The 20543-nt window shown below is 37.3% G+C and overlaps 1 protein-coding gene across 5 annotated transcripts in view; it reads left to right on the top strand.

The window, feature by feature from the left end:
- The window catches only part of ELMOD1 (ELMO domain containing 1), a 62291-nt gene that overhangs the window by 28920 nt on the left and 12828 nt on the right, over window positions 1-20543 (top strand). For 2 of the 5 annotated variants that reach the window (XM_004764415.3, XM_013062440.2), the window contains exons 3-9: window positions 4848-4993; window positions 5138-5166; window positions 5998-6095; window positions 9706-9835; window positions 15803-15936; window positions 19168-19236; window positions 19733-19756. In XM_004764415.3, the coding sequence (XP_004764472.1) occupies window positions 4848-4993; window positions 5138-5166; window positions 5998-6095; window positions 9706-9835; window positions 15803-15936; window positions 19168-19236; window positions 19733-19756 (630 nt within the window). Of the gene's footprint in view, window positions 1-148; window positions 283-4809; window positions 4994-5137; window positions 5167-5997; window positions 6096-9705; window positions 9836-15802; window positions 15937-19167; window positions 19237-19732; window positions 19757-20543 lie in introns of all 5 variants that reach the window. The other 3 variants (XM_013062441.2, XM_013062442.2, XM_013062443.2) reach the window with 3 other exon arrangements.

A 20543-nucleotide genomic window follows, 5' to 3' on the forward strand; every position in this document is an offset into this window, starting at 1 on the left:
GCTGGAAACCACAAATATTAAAATATTTGTTCTTTATGGCCACTTAGATGGAAAATGATTCATTTAGGAAACTGTAGTTTGAACCAAGAACTGTGATTATTTTGTATGTATCCTTCCTCACCAGTAGTGTACTTCTTATTTATTACAGGCTTTCTTCAAGCAAGAATTAAGTTTCATTAGCAAACTCACTGAAACTGTTCAAAATAAGCCACTTTTCTCTTATTATTCCAAACGAAGACGTCAGTAACAAATTTAAGATGCTGGAGTAGTGTTGCACTACAGGTACCCCACCCCCACCCCGCAGGCAGGGGGCTGCATGGTTCTGGGTGATTCTCCCATTTCAGAGGCCCCATCCCTGCTGTGTGGATTCTTCTAACAAAGCACCACAAGACAGGAGCTCGCTTTTATTTGGTGTTAGAGATATGATCCATTTTGAATAATTAACACTGGATGGCTATTCTGGTTCAAGCCAGAGAATGAATGTTAAATAATAGAAGTGATCATAACTGCCTTGTGGAAAAACACTGCTATGAACTCTACCATAAACCTTACTCGGCAGCATATTAATAAACAGTTGTAACAGAAAATGTTGGAAATAAAACATGCATAAGTAGTTCTAATTATTAAATCAGTTTCTCTCAGTGCTTGTGCAAGGCATTGTGTTAGGAAGCCACAATAAGTCCTTCTGGAACACTACCAAAATACTGTGATTAAAAAAAAGAAAGAGAAACAAACAAAAATTGCTGTCTATGCATGGGATTATTAAACATGGGATACTGATCAGTATTTTCTCCTAGTACTCTTGAGAATGTTACTGTTGTTCCTACCAAATGTAGATCTTTTCAGTAATGAGTTGAGAATCTTCCATCAGAACTAAGAAAATAAGTCTAATGTTATAAAGGAAAAAAGCAAAAGATTCCCCTAATTAAAAGTAAGCCTCTCGTTTTGGTAATTTATACCAGGAAGACAGACCAAGCAGAATTATAAAACCCCTTAATAGAATTCAGGGGGTAAAGAGGGTGTGGCTATAATTCTTACTCTAAGAAGAGGACCTTCCTTCCTTCCTTCCTTCCTTCCTCCCAAACCAACCACTAATCAACTTAAGAACATTTCATGGTCCATTTTCTTCATTTCTTCCTTTTCAGGGTAAACATGACAAAATATTCTCCCAAATTTCTCCCAAGACATTTAATCATGTTTATTCTCCTCTGGACCTTCAACTTTTTTTCATAAACTTTACAACTTAGGGACTTAAACACATTCAAAAACTTAAAAAGTTAGCCTCTGGCAACACTTTATGGTAAAGAACAGCCATCCTGAGCCGCTCATAGGGAGGCTTTGCTGATCTGGCCCTTTCATGAGAAAGCAAGTTGGATATTGTCACGGTCATCAAAACAAGGTTTCCAAAGTAAAGGGCAACACTGGTGTTTCCACCTCTGACCATGCCTTAGTTTTATGATCTAAATGCAAAAATAAATTATATCTGTCAAAACATTTTTTCAAGCTCTGGCTTGAAAAAAACACACAAAGTACCCAGCAAAGCAAGAAAACATAGTGCCTAGCATAGCGAGCTGGCATTTTAGTGAAAGATTTGTGGGTATTTTGGCCCATTAGGAAAAATAATAAAATAACATTCTTAATAATTAATATTATCAGGACAACTGACCCAGAAATTACAGAATAAAGAAGCAGTATATAAATGTCACTCTGCAAGTGAATGGGCATTTCCTGGGTACAGTTTGTGGCAGTGTTTCTGTGACAGTGTGAGAGGGATGCCGTACACTTCAGAGATGAGCCCAGAGGGATGATGCAGCATCTCGAACCCCTCACTGTACATTTCCACTAGGTCTCTCTGTCTTTGACAACAGGAACATCCTCAGGGAAGTGGAAAAAAAGAAAAGAGAAAAGCAAACAGAACTTGATGTCTTTTCTCTCCTTTTATGTAAGGCTGTCTTAATGTAAAACAGCTCCCCAGGCATTTTCTTCTCATATGCAAAGAGGCCAGTGGGAGAAATTATAGATGGGCTAGAAGCCACGGTACACCTGGACATCTCCTGGCCCTAGGAGGACACTTCTAGGCCTTAAGCCACATCTTTGTATGGATCTATCTGATGGAGAAGCTGCATGAGGGGAAAGTTTCTAGTTTAATTTAAGCTGTAAAATGGTCTGATGGTTTGTACTTAAGTAGAGTAAATACAAAGATACTCCTTAAACAATAATCAGAACCCTTCAGTCTAGGAAGATTTGGTACTACAAGAACCTGATTGTCCTGAGAGTCCTGAAACATGAACTGAAGAGGCTTCATCTGCAGAGGTGGCCCCTGTGCTAAGCAAACGACACAGGCACCATAAGGACAGATCACGGAAAGCTTTTACCCTCAACTTAGTAACAGGCATAAAGCTAACCTGTAATATCATTCCCACTTGGCTGGTGACCAGTTAACAAAGATATTGCTCAATCTTTTCTTCTGGCACAGTTATCTACTAGATGGAAAAACAAAATTTTTTCCAAGAGAGAAAGTTGAAGTTTAGTAAAATTTCTCACTCATCTAATTAAAATGTTCTTCTGGGGCCCCTGGGTGGCTCAGCTGCTTAAGAGTCTGCCCTCAACTGAGGTCATGAACCCAGGGTTCTGGGATCAAGTCCTCCTGGGATCAAGTCCCACATTGGACTCCTTGCTCAGCGGGTGACTGCTTCTCCCTCTGCCCCTCTCCCTACTTGTGCACACATTCTCTCTCTCAAATAAATAAATAAAATCTTTTTTTTTAAAAGTGTTCCTCCAAATTTATTTTTAGGTTACCTTTTTTTGGGGGGGAAGGAACCTGATAACCACCTAATACATTTTAGGATGTATTTGACTAAAATAGTTGAATATCAGACTTTATGAGATAGTAAATCCATTTTTGTCTTTCAGCAGAATCTGACTTCACATAGATATTTTATATGCACTTTTGTAATGGCTTTTGGTGATCATTTTATACATTTTAATTGTTATAACCTTTTTTCTTAAATAAAATAAAATGTACTTATTATACAAAAAGGAAAATACACTTAGCCAAAAATGAAAATTAAAATTGCTCATAATTCTTCTACCTAGAAATACCACTATTAACATTTTTGTTGCATATCCTGCATCTTTTTCTCCTTGTTCATACCTCACAATTTTTTTTTTCTTTCGAGAGAGAGGTGGGGAGGGACAGAGGGAGAGGGAGAGAGAATCTTAAGCAGACCCCATGTCCAGCACGGAGCCTGGCACAGGGCTCATTCTCAAGACCCTGAGATTATGACCGGAGCTGAATTCAAGAGTCAGATATTAAACCAACTGAGCCACCCAGGTGCCCTGCCATTAGATTTTTTTTTTTTTTTTAAGAAAAAAGAGATCATTTCATATGTGTTTCTTTCTAATTTTTTTATATTTGTTAAGCATATTATGACATTTTCTCATATTATTAGATCTTCTAGAACATAATTTTGTTGCCTACAAAGGATTCCATTCTGTTATCTTAGTGTAGCAGTTTGGTTACTGACTGTTTCCTCCATTCCCTTTGCATTTATATGATATAGATCCCATGCCCTTGTACAAATAAGCCTATTAGAATTTTTATTTTTAACACAGGCTGTCCAAGATATTAGGGCCAGAGCAATTAAGCAAAGGAACACAATCCAAGTGTTGGTTCATATTCATAGATGGATCACATGATTAAGGCTATTAGTTAACTACTCTCATTAATCTGAGTGACCCTGGATCACCTTATGTTAGAGTTGGAGGGAATTAGTGAATATTGGTGAAAAAGAAACCTCTTTTAGAAATGACACCAATAAGAAGTTATATAAAGAATTCTGCCTCTTAGGAATCCATAGTAGGAATAGAAGATGGGTTGAATATAAGTTCCTAGATGAGAAGTCCTCTTTACTGGTGTAGCCTGAGTCATTCTGAGACTCTAAGCAGTACTGTGAAGTAGAAGACACTCACATATTAAAAATAAAAGTCAGTGCCAAAGATGTTGTAAGTACATGACTGGCGACTATGCATTTCATAGTTTGTTGAATTACTGGAGTGAGATAGAGGGTGCTACAAAAAAAACTTTGTTAGCAGGAGCCAAGAACAAACTTGTCAAGAGGTGCAGTTTGGGGAAGGTTAAATCAGGGAATGTTGGAAAACTAAAGGTCAATCCATTTGTTCAATGAACTGATGAGGAGGTCTTCTGGCAAGTCCAAGAAGTGGAGGGACTGGGCATCAGAGAAGACTGCTACACAAGCAAGTCCTCTAGGGGGACAACAGTGCCTAAAGGAAGGCAGAGAGAAGGAGGGAAAGAATGAGAGCAAGGGAAGAATAAAAATAGTGCCCCCACTCCCCTGCAAAGCACTAAGGAGGGCCTGGAAATGGACCAAGGCTAGCTGAGAGGCTGTCTACAGAGGCAGAAGACGAGAGCGGCCACAGCATGTTCTTCCCCAAGACTAAGGGGCAGGCAACTTCTAAAATACAAGGATACTGTCTTCAAGGTACTAATTTATTTTTAAAATGTTTTTAGGCAAAAGTACGAAAAGAAAGGATTCTTGGCTGAGCCTCACATGACCTCAGTTTTTGGAATATCAAATATACCAGAACAGAGCATTCCGGAGTTGCTGGCAGCGGTGGTGCACCTTCACAGACCTTGGGCTTCCCTCCCAATAATGGGTTTTATAGATTCACCAAATAAAATAACATGGGATTAGAAAAATGAAATATGCTTGTAAATCCAGAAGTCTAATGGTTGATTTTCTTTTGGGCTTTTCCTGCTGGTGGTGGCTGCTTTCTGTTCTCTTCCAGACTTCTAGTGGAAGGGTGCTGTCTTTTGTCTTTGACAGAATGTTGTTCCAGGTGTGCCTGTATTTTTACTGTAAATTTTTGTGGCGCTGCCTAAAATTTGTAATGAGGAAGCTGACTGGAAGATGTGAATTGCAACGGATCTGTTACAATACCAAGCCTGGGGCTTCCAGAACCATGAAAATCGGTAAGCATGAAAACAAAGAAGTAAGCAAAATTTAAGTTTGGTGGGATTGTTGGCATAGTGTGTTCTATCTGTATATAATAATTTTAAACCACTTGTAGAGGAAAATTTTTGAATGACTTTTTTAAATTGTTCTTAATTTTACAGAAACATCACTGAGGGATTCAAAAAGTAAAGTAAGTAAAATTATTTCTGTATTTTACAGCAACTTTTCACTTGGAGGCTTATCTCCAATGTCAAAAAATGAACATTTTAAGGAAGAAAAATATACCAATGGCTGTGCAAGCTGAGAAGAAAGAGTGGTTTGCCCATCGCAATTCACTCTACTTTTGACATGAGAGCAGCTACTGTATGTGAATTTCTAGGCAGATTTATGATGCACTTATGACTTTGTTGTTGAATTAATCCTTTTTAATATACTTTCCAAATCACAGAATGAATAGTCCTTGAAACTAAGAGCAATGTTAACTCTCTGGCATTTCTTTAATATCCAAATCATTGAACTTTATACTCAAGATCTCCCAAGAAAATCAGAGAAGCTACTGCACTAGCTCGTTTAACAGTTAAGCATCCATATGAGAGAGAGAAAATCTGGGGTCTTTTTTCAAGATTCTTGAATATTATAATTTTGGCAACCTTAAGACTATATCCTCCATGTACTTCACTTAGTCATAGGCATACTGCCCATTAACAAAGAAACCATGTATATCGGATAAGAAAAATAAAATAATATTTCAATATAAATAGCTTGAAAAAGATGAAAATAGTTAAAAAAAAAAAAACAAACTCATGTATTTCTGTTTTACGTTAATTACCTTAATCAGGAAAACTGCACTACCTCCCCTATTGTGAAAATGTCTAATTTACTAGAATTCAAATATGAAACCAATTTTTGTTTTTAGTTTAGTTCTAATTTAGTCTCATTTAGAAGCTCTAAGCCCCATCTAAGACCCCACTCAAGCCACTGATGCTCTTGACAAGGGAACTGACTGAAACGTGTCTTCCAGCTGCTGCAGACTTCAGTGAGTGTTCACCCTGATGCCATTGAGAAAACTATAGAGGACATCATGGAGCTGAAAAAAATTAACCCCGACATAAATCCACAGTAAGAATGCATTTATGCTGTTGTAAACATAGAACACACGGCATGCACTTAGTGTGTCTATAATGCCGAGCTCACTAGCGTGCTCTCCCTCTCTCCCTGTCACAGTCATCTGCAATGTATTTGGTTTTCAGGTGAAGATTAAAAAAAAAAGGTGCCTTTTTCATATTTGTAAAGAGCAGCAACTCTCTAGTTGTTATCATTTATGTTTATGCTTCTGAGCTGCTGTAAGAAATCTGATGGATGCCCTGATATCAGAAGATGAAGTCGAGGGAGCCCATTTATCCACAGTTGCTCCGTGTGATGTCTGTTTTACACGAACAGTAAATGTTCACGTTGTAAATGTGCCTAAGCTGATTCTGCTCCTTCCAAAATATCCCTTCAGTTTATGACAGGCAGATAATCTTGGAGACTGTTCCTACTTGCTTGTCAAGAAGACTGGCATGTGTGGGAGGGAGAGATGGTTTTTATTTGAAGACTTCAGAACTTTGTTATTTAGTCATCTCATCTTGGAAATATTAAAATTCATTTGGCAATGTACATGACGTTTAAAATTAGCTTTATATTTTCCATTGGGTGCAGGAGTTTTTCAGTAAAATTTTGGGCTAAGGATTTTGGGTAGAATAAATCCCGTAGGCAGATATATTTAGAGACAGTTTAGGTAGGTAACAATCAAACTGTCTTTTAAATGTGCATAGGCGAGAACTTCAAGTTATCTCTGAAAAAGGCTTTTAATTGCCAAAGACAGGGAGCTGTAGTTGAAGGGCCCTTCAGAGTTCACTTTGTATAGGTCTGTCTCTTGGAGGAATTCTGGGTACTAGCTAATTGGGGCTCATCACAAAACTCCATTTCTGCATGGTCTCTATAGCATTCTTCTGCAGACACTTCAGCTAATTAGCTGTCTTTTCCTTATTCAGTCATTAAGGGTGATTTAATTATACAGTAAATGTCTTTTTGAAACCTCTGACATATACTTTATTTCTTTGGGAAGATATAAGGCAATTCATTTTAAATTAAGTTGAGCCAAAAATTTAAGACTGCAGTTGGGCATGAGGGATATATTAGACTCACAATTGTATTTGGAGATTGGATTAGATTTAATAGTAAATCTTTTTTGTCTCTTCTATGAAAGTTTTATGTTTCATTCAGAAGCATTTCCTTGCCATCTATTCTTTTGATTTCCTTTAGGGCAGAAAAAACCCTTATAGGGAGTAGACTGTGTTTTTACATCTCAATATGGATGTCAGTGTTTTCTAGACTGACATGACAAAATGTAATTTTTTAAAATTAAATAATTTTCTGGAAAAAAATCAGGAAAATAATTTTCTGGGAAAAAAATCAGGAAAAAGAGAAGGCTAGGGGAAATATTTTATAATTGATCAACCCATTACTACTGTTAACCAGCATAGTTACCATACAATGTTATACTAGTTTCGGATGCACCATATACTGACTCAACACTTCCTCACATTCCCTGGTGCCCATCACAGCACGGGCCCTCCTTCATCCCCATAACCTGTGTCCCCCATCCCCCTACTCACTTCCCTTCTGGTGACCAGTAGTGTTTTCTCTGTAGTTGAAAGTCTGTGTCTTGGTTTGTTTCTTTTTTTCCCCCTTTGTTTTTGTTTGTTTTGTTTCTTAGAGTCCACATGTGAGTGAAATCATATGGTATCTGTCTTTCTCTGACTGACTTACTTCACTTAGCATAATACTCTCTAGATTCGTCCACATTGTTATAAAAAACAAGATTTCATTCTTTTTTTATGACTAAAATTCCATTGTATGTGTGTGTATATATGTGTATATATCTATATACATCTATACAGACATACATAGATATCACATCTTTATCCATTCACCAATAGGTGACACTTGGGCTGCTGCCATAATTTTAACCACATTTTGTTTTAATTACATTTTTTAAGTGCTGCTTATGCACTTGAAAAATTACTACAGTAAAAATGGGGGGGAAATGGAATTGGTCCCTCTTGTTGCGTCTTGTTTTATTTCTCTTGCTCTCTTCCTCAATATCAACTCTCTTCTCAGTCATACAGTGATTCCCTGGGTAACCAGAGCCACTCTATTCTTTTCCTAAATTTAAGTATCTCATTTGGTTTTTTGGTGCTATGGTAACAGATAATTATCACTGCCATTTAATTGAATATTCAGTTTAAGTTTAGCATTTGGGCTATCTGACCCTGTGCTCAATATGTGGAGTAGGTATACAGTCCTAAAATGTGTAATTCTCTATTACTCCCAGCATTAGACTTAACCTCTAAACATCTTATTTTCTCCTCAAAAAAAAAAAAAAGATGGTCATGATTATAATAACCACCACAACAAAAATCTTCAAATTTAGTGTGAATTGGGAGTAGGACCATATTGGACAGTAACTCTGGGTGGAATCATATGAAATTGCCAACATTTAAGTATCTTTAAGCCACAAAAGTGAATGGCTGTAGAGAAACAACAGGAACACATAAATGTGAAATAGTACCTTCAGATACCATCATACAAGTACAGGAGAATATTTACATGACAGAAGCTTGTATGAAAAAAGGATTTTGGTGATTATTTAGTCACCTGCTTGATAAAGTTGTTATGTGAGTGATTGAAAAGACCCTATTTTATCTGCTATGTTGTAGGGGAGAAAAACAAACTGAGGTCACAGGAAGTAGTGATCCTCTGTGTATCACACTTGCCAGACTGTTTCTGTTCTGATTACCCGTTTTAAGGGGACTGTTATCCAAACAGAACACATTCAGAGAAGACTGAGCGAGAGAGTAAAACATGAGAAACCCATGTCCTATGAGAGGGAACTGAAAGAATCCAGGATTTTTTTTTTTTAAGCCTGAAGATCAGACTAGAAGAAAGAATCACTATCTTAAAATAAGTAGTCATGGCAGAGGAAGTTGGAAATAAATTTGCTCAGAGAACAAAATTTGAACTATTTGGTAATAGGGAAAGCAAATTTTGTTTCAACATAGGAAAAAGTATTCAGACAAATAGAGCATTCAGAATGTGATGAGAAATTTTATGAAGTAGTGAGTTCTTTCTCTTGGCATTGCCTCATGTGTCAGGGATGCTCCCAAGCATAGGTTTTCTTGTATTTGTTTCGATATTGTTGTTCTGAAATTTTCCTTCCACTGTGCCCCTGAGAGCGGTCTCTCTTTCGCACACACATTATCACCTATATTTTCTACATCTTACTTAAGTTACTGGCATTAAAGAGAGCCCTTGTTTTTTAAGCCATATTGTTACAACTTGGTTTAAGAAAAGGCCAGAACAAAAGGCAAATTTTAGCCAAGTTCTACAACTGCCCATTTGAAGCTTCAGTAAGAAACTATGCCTCCTCCACTCAAGTAAGAAGTAGTTGTGAGACCAATGCAGGAAAAGTAGCATTCTTTATTTTTCTGAGTAAACTAAATATGGATCTATGTCCACAAAAAGAAAAGAGAAACTGGGCTTTGATTAAATACATCACGTATGAGCAATTTCCTCAATATTATATAAATATGGAAAAGTCCTATTGTGCACCCATCAAGTGAACTAATGCCAAAATGTATGTTTTGTTTTTCCTCATGTGTGTTTCTTCTGTTTTTAAACACCTTAGGTTGGGAATCTCTCTTCAGGCTTGCCTTCTGCAAATAGTTGGCTACAGAAACCTTATCGCAGACGTGGAAAAACTGCGCAGAGAACCCTATGATTCTGATAACCCCCAACACGAAGAAATGCTTTTGAAGGTTAGACCTTGAACACATTTCTGTGCTTTTCTTAGGTCAGCTAAGCATTGCCAAGCACCAGCTAAGTGCTAGACACTGTTATAAGAGGGAGAGTACAAAGATGAATAAGATATGGGTGTGGAACTGGTTGGCAAAGCCTACTTTGCTTGCTGGTTCAGATGTAGGAGGTAAATTCTTCATTAGAAAATTCATGTGGGAAGCTAAATGTAAAGCCTTTTTTTTTTTTTTTAAATCTGAGAGAATATCAGAGGTGATTTCTGTGAATGCTCATATTCTGGCTTAGGTTTAGGCTATTTAACTGTATTGAAAGCCAGTAGGAGGAAGAGCATTTGTCAAAGAGTGACCTGGGATTTCCATTTATGACTTTTAATAGACATCAAAGAAGATGAAGTTGGTTTCTGCTTCAGCAATAGCCCTCTAGGGAAATTACCTAAGATCTTATTGCTGATTATTTATTCATGTAACTTGGAGAGTATCAGAAGAGGAGGTTAAGGTTTATATCTGGTTTATTAAAACTGTTAGAAGAACAATATGCACTTGTAAATACTTCTGGCTGTCAAAGCAAAAACTTAAATATCTTTTTTTTTAATTTTTTTATTTTTTATATCTTAATCTCACAAAAACTTAAATATCTTATATGATCTGATGTGCATCATTAAACACCAATAAAACTTGACCCCAAAACACTGAATTTGGAGTTTAAGAAATTAGGACCCAACCTTTAGAACTATTCATCTAAAATATTTTCTAAATTCACTCCTGAAAATAGATGCTTCTTAGGATGGAATGCTTCCTTGTCCTTTGCTAGAATACAAAAAGACACTAACAAAATTGCAAGAAAACATTTGTTTAGCTGCCTTAACTTTATTTCATTGAAAAAATGTCAATAGGAGCTGTAATTTTGTGTGAAAGAGTGCTGTATTTTTGTGTGAAGGAGTCCGTGCTTTTGTGTATGTAAATACTTACACAAATGACTTGTCTCTGCTAATTAGTGCTATATCTGATATGAATCCCTGAAATTTAAAGAAGGCTCATTCTTAGAAGTAGTTTTTCTTCTTCCCTTTCTGCTCTGCTTAAATTTAGCTAACCTACTGGCTGAGCTTCATTTCCCGTTATTGCCTTTTTTATCGTGTTTTCTGATAGAAGTAGTCAAGTTCAATTAAAATGACCTCAAGGTGAGAAATAAGAGGTGAATGAAAGAGAAAAGTGGTAGAAAACTTAACAGAGTGGCCACAGGCAACTGAAGAATGCCTCAGAATGGCCATGATGCCTTCAGAATCAGTGACATCCTGGTGCCTGCTATGCACCGTCTTGAGTTGATCTGTTGTACGAATGCCGCACACTGTGGGTTTTCAACAAATATGAGTGAATGCATGAATTACTGTGGTTCATTAGATACTAAAAGTCAAGAACTTTTATGACATACCTTTTATCTGTGGTCATGATTTGAGTTTGTATGTGTTATTTTTTACTGGCACAACCATAAGAGTTAAGCAAAGTGATGGTTGGTATCTACAGCTGAGCAAACTACAAGCATTTCAGTCCAGGTTCTGATCCACACAGCTAGTAAGTTATAAAGCCAGGGCTCTCCATTGCTGCCTTAAGCACTCTGAGGAAAGGTATCTTTTCTACCCTCAAGTATCTTGCAATCTAATTGGGGAGATACTATGCATCTACAAAATCACTAAACCTTAACCACAGAGCTCCCTCAAAATAGCTTTTGAATGTTTCCTATGTCCACCAACTTATTCTAACATTATCTCCAACTTGGGCTATTATAATAGCCTTATAATTCTGCCACTAAGTATTAGCTTCCTACATTCCATCTTCTAAAACACTGCTGGAGGGATTATCTAGTCACATTATCCCTTAGGTTAAAAACTTAAGAGGCGCCTGGGTGACTTAGTGGGGTAAGCCTCTGCCTTCAGCTCAGGTCATTATCTCAGGGTCCTGGGATCGAGCCCCACATCAGTCCTTCTGCCCAGCAGGGAGCCTATTTCCCCCTCTCTCTCTTCCGGCTGCTCTGCCTACTTATGATCTCTCTCTCTCTCTCTCTGACAAATAAATAAATAAATAAATAAATCTTAAAAAAAAAAAAAACAACTTCAGATTCCCTCTATCTGACAGAAGAAATCCCATGGATCTTAACATGGCATTTAGGACCCCTTCTATCACTGCAAGCTGTATCTCCTGTATCCACCATGCTCTGTCATTCACCTTGACCACAACAGGCTGTGTATCCCATATGCCCAGATATTTGCCCATGTTATTCCCTCTATTACCTATTATTCTCACAGCAAAAGTCAGCTCTTTTTAAAATCCTTACTCGTTCGATTTTGAAATCTTCTCTAGTCTCCCCAAGAATGCTTAGGAATGGGATCTTTATTCTCTTCTTTAGTCAATTCAAATCCCAATTCTTTTTTTTTTTTTTTTAAAGATTTTATTTATTTATTTGACAGAGAGAAATCACAAGTACACTGGGAGGCAGGCAGAGAGAGAGAGAGAAGGAAGCAGGCTCCCTGCTGAGCAGAGAGCCCGATGCGGGACTCGATCCCAGGACACTGAGATTATGACCTGAGCCGAAGGCAGCGGCTTAACCCACTGAGCCACCCAGGCGCCCCTCAAATCCCAATTCTGATAATAAAATCAATAATAATAAAACATTGAGAATTTAGCACACATTAATCATCACAGTAAATGTTTTGCAGCATTATTTAATGGTCACAATAACCTTGTGGTGAGATACTGATATTATCCCCATCTTCAGGTGAGGAAAATGAGGCCGGGCAGTGAAGTGTTAGAAAGAGCTCCTCGCTGCTGTACTACACTACCTCCCAGGGGAGAAACCATGTCTTGTTCCCGTTTGTATTTCAAATGGCTAGCCTGTGGTTTGTGTTTATTTTTTTTAAAGATTTTATTTATTTATTTGACAGACAGAGATCACAAGTAGGCAGAGAAAAAGGAAGGGAAGCAGGCTCCCTGCTTCACAGAGAGCCCAATGCGGGACTTGATCCCAGGACCCTGGGATCATGACGTGAGCTGAAGACCCTGGGTGGCTCAGTGGGTGAGCCACCCAGGTGCCCCCACGGTTTGTGTTTAAGGCCTGATCTTAGGCTGCTTCATTTTTAGAATGGGTAATAATACCCTTGTTACCTAGTTCATAAACTGTTTAGAGCAAGAGTCAGCAAACTAAAGCCTGTGGGCCAAATCTTGCCTCCCACCCATTTTTGTAAGCGAAGTTTTATTGGAATATGTCCATTCATTGATGTGTGTACTACCTATGGCTGCTTTTGTACTACAATGTCAAATTTAAGTAACTGCAACAGTGACCATTTGGCAACCAAAGCCTAAAATATTTACTATCTGGCCCTTTACAGACAAAATTTGCCAACCCTTGATTTAGAGACTTTGGTAATATATTGCCATATTGTTTAAGTGCTTTGATTTATAAACACAGGAGACCATTATCAGTGCTTTTAGTCTTAAAGTATAAAAATATTTTATGGATTTTATAATCATTCAAATATAGGGTGAGATGAAACTGAATAACATTACTTTATGTTCATATAGCACTGTTCATGTAAGTTATTCACATGGACATTTTTATTAAACATTTTCTAACCACATTAATAATAAAGTGAAAATTTAAGATGGAGTCACATACTTAATAGAAAATAATAGGAGTTCCTGGCTGTCGGTCACTTGAGCAGCTAACTCTTGATTTCAGCTCAGGTCATGATCTCAGGGTCATTGGATTGAGCCGCACATTGGACTCTGCACCGAGCGTGGAACCTGCTTAAGATTCTCTCTCTCGAGTGTCTGGGGTGCTCGGGGGGTTAAGCCTCTGCCTTCAGCTCAAGTCATGACCTCAGGGTCCTGGGATCGAGCCCCACATGGGGCTCTCTGCTCAGCGGGGAGCCTGCTTCATCCTCTCTCTCTGCCTGCCTCTCTGCCTACTTGTGATCTCTCTGTCAAATAAATAAATAAAATCTTAAAAAAAAAAAAAAAGAACAATTTTTAGCTATTGGTCTAGTCTGTCATGATACATGAAATTATTAAAATGGAATTTCTTTTTTAAGCATTATTCAAACTTTTTATTCCCCTAAAGTATTCATCTAATGAATGAGATTGATAACCTACCAATAGAAATCAAATGTTTGCTTTTGCCATTTCATTCCACTATGTTGGGCCCTGAGGTTACTTCAAATTATTGGCTAAATGTGTGTGATGAGCTTTACCAACTGTTTCCTTTGATTCTGGTTTTTTTCATTGTGGCAATAATCAAATCAGTTTCTAAATAATTTTTAAAAAGAGGACTTTTCGCTCATATTTTTAGTGCTCCTCTGTTGAACCCAAAAATTTTCTGTCCTGATGAATGCAGAACACTGGCAAATTCTCATATGCATAATATAAAAAGAAATTTCTTATATGCACGTTTGCTATTTTGCTTTTAAGCATGATAGATTTACTTTCTTCCCTGATCTTTTTCTCTCACCCTTTAGACTGCATTTACCTGTTAAGCCATTAGTATATTATATCCTTTGAATTGTATTTTTTTGGTTAGTGTTTCCTATCACTGAATATTATGTTCTATATTGTGTCAGATGTGAGAATTCACTATAAAGCATGCTGTTTCTATATTACTCATATCTGTAAGATTTAAAATTCATACATCATAGAATAAATAATATAGAAGTTGAATTATGTCCAAATAGTAATAAGAAAATTTTTACATTTGCATTTGTCTCTGTTTATAATAAAGACAAATAATTAATAGTCTAAAAGGTAAATCTGCTTATGTGCCCATCTGTATTTATTAGAAAGAAGAGTTTGAACATTATATTTATGCAGCTGTGGGTCTCACTCTTTCCAAGTAATAGTATATGTTGAATCTATCTTTCCATAGAAAACTCAGGAAAACAGAACCAGCTCCTTAGACAGTAAATAGCATAGTGTTTGCAATTTGTATTTGCCATTTAATATATGCTAATTGGAATTAAAATTCTTTTGGGTAACTCTTAAAAATGATAACATACTTTGAGGTCTATTTATTCATTAACACTAGTGACCCTCCTTTATCGAGTTATATGATGGTTATTTATTCTCACCTCTGCTACAGGTGAGAAATGAAACTCAAGTCAGTCCACTTTTCTTTTTGTTAATAATGCTGTAAAAATAATACATGGCCTCAAATTTTTCCCTATTTGCCCCTTACCTTCACTCTCTTACATATTTTGAGGACCTTTTGTGGGAGATTATGCAGTTATATATATATATGTATATATATACATATATAAGTAAATATATATATATAAGTAAATAAAATCTTTAAAAAATATATATATATATAGGAGCCCCAATGCAGATATATTTTTTATCAGAAATTAAAACAAGGGTGCCTGAGTGGCTCAGTGGGTTGAGCCTCTGCCTTTGGCTCGGGTCATGATCTCAGGGTCCTGGGATTGGGCCCCTCGTCGGGCTTTCTGCTCAGTGGAGAGCCTGCTTCCCCCTGTCTCTCTGCCTAATTATGATCTCTCTGTGTCAAATAAATAAATAAAATCTTTTAAAATAAAAATAAAAAAGAAATTAAAACAGAAAGAGGTAAAACACTAAAATATACAAGTACACATTTCATAGCCTCCAGAGTAATGACACTGTCACATGTAATGCAGCCTCTGGAAAATTCCACTATATACTCATGAGAAGATGAGACAGAAACGGCGAATAAACTTCCTAGTTTCATTATGAAATAGTCTTTACCTCCCAGACCCTCTGAAAAGGTCTTGGAGTCCCTTCAGGGAGTCTTCAGAACATGATGAGAGAACTGCTGTCAAAGATCGTTGAAATATGATCAAATCTATATTCAGCTTTGTACAGCTCCTCTTAATAACACAGTTTACAAAATCTGCCATAGGAAAGAGTGATTGTGTTTACATCAACAGGCTAACTTTCTGTCTTATCTGCCAGTTATGGAAATTCCTGAAGCCCAATACTCCATTGGAATCTCGGATTTCTAAGCAGTGGTGTGAAATTGGTTTCCAAGGTGATGATCCTAAAACAGATTTTCGAGGAATGGGACTTCTGGGCCTATACAATTTGCAGTAAGTAAAATGGAGAAAGTTCGACTATTAAAAAGTGATGTCCTGGTCATGTGGAAATGACAAAGCTGAGTGAGTTATCAGTTCCAAAAGCCACTTTATAGACAACTCCAAGAAAATACTGAAGTCTTCTGATAACTCAGGTTCCTAAAACTTAAAAAGGTACACCTCTTCCTTTTCTTTGGCAAACTTCATTGTATTTTAGAAGTGGATCTCAAATGTTTTTATTTTTAATTTTGTATTATGAAAAAATTTAAGTAGATACAAAAACAAATGGACAACTGTAAAGAACCCCCTTATACTGCCCAGGTTCAGTGATTATCAAAATTTTTAAACACCTGCAATGCTTATTTTTTTTTTGGCAGAAGTGTTAATGAAATCCTATACTGTCATTTTGCCTTCACATTTCAATTTGGAGCACTAATAAAATCAGTATTACCTTATACGAACCACAGTGCCATTATCACATCTAACAAAATTAACAGTGATTCCTTGCTGTCATCTATATCCAGTTCATACAAAAATTTCCCAGCTCTCTCAAAAATGTCTTCTTAGGCTGATTTCTTCCAATCCAGTTCTATATGACTGTCTACACATTGCATTTAGTTATTATGTCTCTCCCTGTCTACCTTCTCCTTTTGACCCTTCCCCAATGTCATAAACTTGTGCAAGACCCCAAATCAGCTGTCCTCAAAATGTCCCACGGTCTGGATTTTTCTGAAAATTGGAGGTATTCGGAAAGGCCTGAGGAAATTCAGACTGACATACGAGGGCAGCCCCCATTGTCCCCTGCTCAGTCCTACACTGAGAGGGATGAGAGGCATCAGGCTTGATGGCTGCTTTGTAAAGTCCCCCACCAGCCCTTTATCTAACCATTTCATCCTTCAGTGATCTTCGCTGGATCAGTTAATTGCACAAAAAGTGCTTTTCTAATTCCGTGATGCCTCCCACAATTGTTGGCTGGAATTCTGTAAAAACTTGGTTTCCCTCATCAACTGTGTTATTTACTTTCTCTAACATATAGGCAGGACAGATGGTCAATTTTTCTGTTTAGTTGCCAGTTATCAGAGAGAGGAGTTGGTGCCCTCGTTCTCTCATAGTGACCAAAAAATTTTTTTCTTATTCTTTAAATACCATTCTTTTGTTTTTAATCTTTTTTTATTTGTTATTTGACACAGAGAGAGTGATCACAAGTAGGCAGAAAGGCAGGCGGGGTTGGGGGGGGGGGAAGCAGGCACCCTGCTGAGCAGAGAGCCCCATGTGGAGCTCAATTCCAGGACCCTGAGACCATGACCCAAGCCTAAGGCAGAGGCTTAACCCACTGAGCCACCCAGGCGCCCCTTTAAATACCATTCTTAAATCATGGTTCTTATATGTTCATCATGATTCAAATAATTGTGCTCATCCTTTTTTTTTCATGTTTGAATTAATTCATATGGAGCCACTATTTTTCAAGCCAAAGAGAGTCTTTTCAGTGGTTCTTTGTGTTTATTAGTTAGGATTCTATTAGTTAGGATACCTATGTATTTTTGTATTATTAATTATTTTTATTAACATATAATGTATTATTTGCCCCAGACACATGGGGTTTGTGATATGGTGAGTGCTGTGAAGTGGAAACCTATGTATTTTTAAAAGAAACAAAGCCTGGGACACCTGGGTGCCTCAGTCAGTTAAACGTCTGCTTTCAGCTCAGGTCATGATCCCGGGGTCCTGGAATCAAGCCCTGCACTGGGCTCCCTGCTCAGTGGGGAGCCTGCTTCTTCCTCTGGCTGCAGCTCTCCTTGCTTGTGCTCTCTGACAAATAAATAAAATTTTAAAAAAACCAAAAACAAAAACAGAAGAAACTAAGCCTTAGTCATTTTTCATGCTCCCTATTTTTTCTCTAGATCTTTGCTTTTATTTAAAAATTGGGATGTTTGATAATCACCTATTCTTTTATGAAATGTTGTAAATACCACATTATTATATAAAATGAAATACTTTGGTTAAATTCTGAGAGAAAATTCTAAAGCTTGTTTTATGCTTCAGATTGTTGTGGGAAATATATACAAGTCAAATTAAATAACAGATGCTAATATTTTATTTTGCTACTGTCTTTATGAAATACCTTTTATGATGTATTTTATAAGGTATGTAACTGTATTTTTAAGAAATTTCATTGCCCTTTTTCCCCGGGGTAGGATTTTGCTTTTAGCACCATATTTTCCATCCATCCATAATTCTTTTTTTTTTATTTTTTATAAACACATATTTTTATCCCCAGGGGTACAGGTCTGTGAATCGCCAGGTTTACACACTTCAGAGCACTCACCAAAGCACATACCCTCCCCAAATCCATAACCCCACCCTCCTTCTCCCAACCCCCTCCCCCCAGCAACCCTCAGTTTGTTTTGTGAGATTTAGAGTCACTTATGGTTTGTCTCCCTCCCGACCCCATCTTGTTTCATTGATTCTTCTCCTACCCACTTTAGCCCCCATGTTGCATCACCACTTCCTCATATCAGGAAGATCTTATGATAGTTGTCTTTCTCTGCTTGACATCCAGAATTCTTATACCCGTGAATATTCTCTAAGACAAATGTACTTGAAGTGCATCGTCTCTCACCTCCTCTACTCTCTTCCTCTCTCTCCCTTGGCTGCTGCCACAGCCCCTCAGCATGTCCCTTTGTCCACGCTGCTTCTGCCTTCTGACGGACCTCATCCTGCCCCTTCATCTAAACCCCTGTAACTACAAATATCTTAGCCCCCTGGGGAATGGCAAAGTTCATAATTAAAATTTCAAACCTGTGGTGCCTGGGTGGCTCAGTTAAGAATCTGCCTTTGGCTCAAGTCATGATCCTGGGGCCCTGGGATTGAGTCCTGGATTAGGCTCTTTGCTCTGCGGGGAGTCTGCCTCTCCCTCTCCCTCTGCTCCTCCTCCTATTTGTGCTGTCTTGCTCACGCGCTCTCTCTCTCTGTCAAATAAATAAATAAATATCTTTAAAAATAAAAAGATAAAATAAAATTTCAGATGCAGTCAATACATTCCTAAATCTGTGTGGGTTTTACAACTACCCTATTATACTGTCATTACATCTGGAAAATTCTATTATGAAAAGCCGTCTGTTCCTTGGAAGAGCTGAAACAAGTAGAAATCTTCTGCTGGTGTCTACCTCTGAAAGCAAAATGGCCTGAAACTGGATTAAAATGAATGCATCCAACAGGTATGGTTTTCTTTCCCCCCAACCACAGGTATTTTGCAGAAAGAGACGCTGCAGCAGCTCAGCAGGTCCTCTCTGACTCTCTTCATCCAAAATGCAGGTAATTGCTGAAAATAAAAGATGGATTAGGCTTATGGCTTCAGTAGGAAGAACTTCTCCTCTACAGATATGTCAGTGAGATTCTCAGGAGCACCAAGCCACCAGAAGTGGGGCTTAAAGCTCTTTCAAATGAGCCCTTTGGACAAATACTGAATAGGAGGGTTGAAACTTCAGGTACTTATTACAAGATTCAGGATGTTAAGTGGCACCGTTCAAGTGAGATGAGTATTTAAAGGGACTGATAACATCGCTGGTGTCCAGAGGATTAAGGAGGTAGGCATGGAAGGAGAAAGCAGAGTCTAAAAGAAAGATTTCAGAGACAAAGGAGCACAATGGGGGAACAGAGGGGAGAATGGTGGCCATGAAGTCAAGGGCCAATTGAGAAAATCCAGAATGCTGAGGCTTTTTTATTTTCCTTGGTAAAAAATCCAGATTCTAAATACTCTGCATTTCATTCACTTTTCTATATTCTTTTTTCCTTAACTGATTACATGAAGGGATATCACTAAAGAGGAAATAAGGTATTTTTTGTTTGCTTTTGTGTTTTGTTGCTTTTATTTAATTTTAGAATGAGTATGGGTAAGAATTTACAGAAATATAAATTCATGAAAATTTTTCAAAAAATAAACATTTTGCAACTTTTTAACTATTATACTTCATTATATTTAGGTTGTGTTTTAGTGAAGGAAAACCAGCTTAGACCAACCTAACAGAAAATATCAAAGGGCCTTTCTACATTCATGGCTGTACCTGATCGGAGACCCATGTTCAGCAGTTCACCTAATAGCTGAACATTTCACCACACATGCTCTGACCTCATCTACTGCCCAGAGAGGGACATTTTATTTGGAAGTTTTGTTGCATAGAGCAATTTTGTTCTTCTACTGATATTTCTGATTTCATTATTCAAAATAGTAGTTATTGCATATGAGGAGTTCTACCATTTTGCAGTCACACTTTTGTATCACTTTTGTCTCCTCAGCATACCAAGATCCTTGTTAGTGTTCATATTCAATAAATTAACACAAAATTTTATCATACCATTCTCAAAATCCAGAAACAGGCTAACTTTGCTCCCACCACCTTATTAGTATACTTATTCAAGCTTCATTTGGCTAGGTTCATTAAATTACACTAGGCTTTGTAAATTTGTATTTATAATCTTTTATTTATAAGATTACATTTTCATTTTCTTTACCTTTATTTGATTAAAACAGTAAAATCACTTAGCTCTTTCTTGATATAGATATTACCTGGTTAAAATCAAGCTATTTTAATTTTTTAACTGCATTTTCTGAATTGCATATT

Source organism: Mustela putorius, unplaced genomic scaffold (assembly GCF_011764305.1).
Source record: "Mustela putorius furo isolate JIRA1106 unplaced genomic scaffold, ASM1176430v1.1 tig00000198_pilon_pilon_pilon, whole genome shotgun sequence".
Taxonomy (NCBI): Eukaryota; Metazoa; Chordata; class Mammalia; order Carnivora; family Mustelidae; genus Mustela; species Mustela putorius.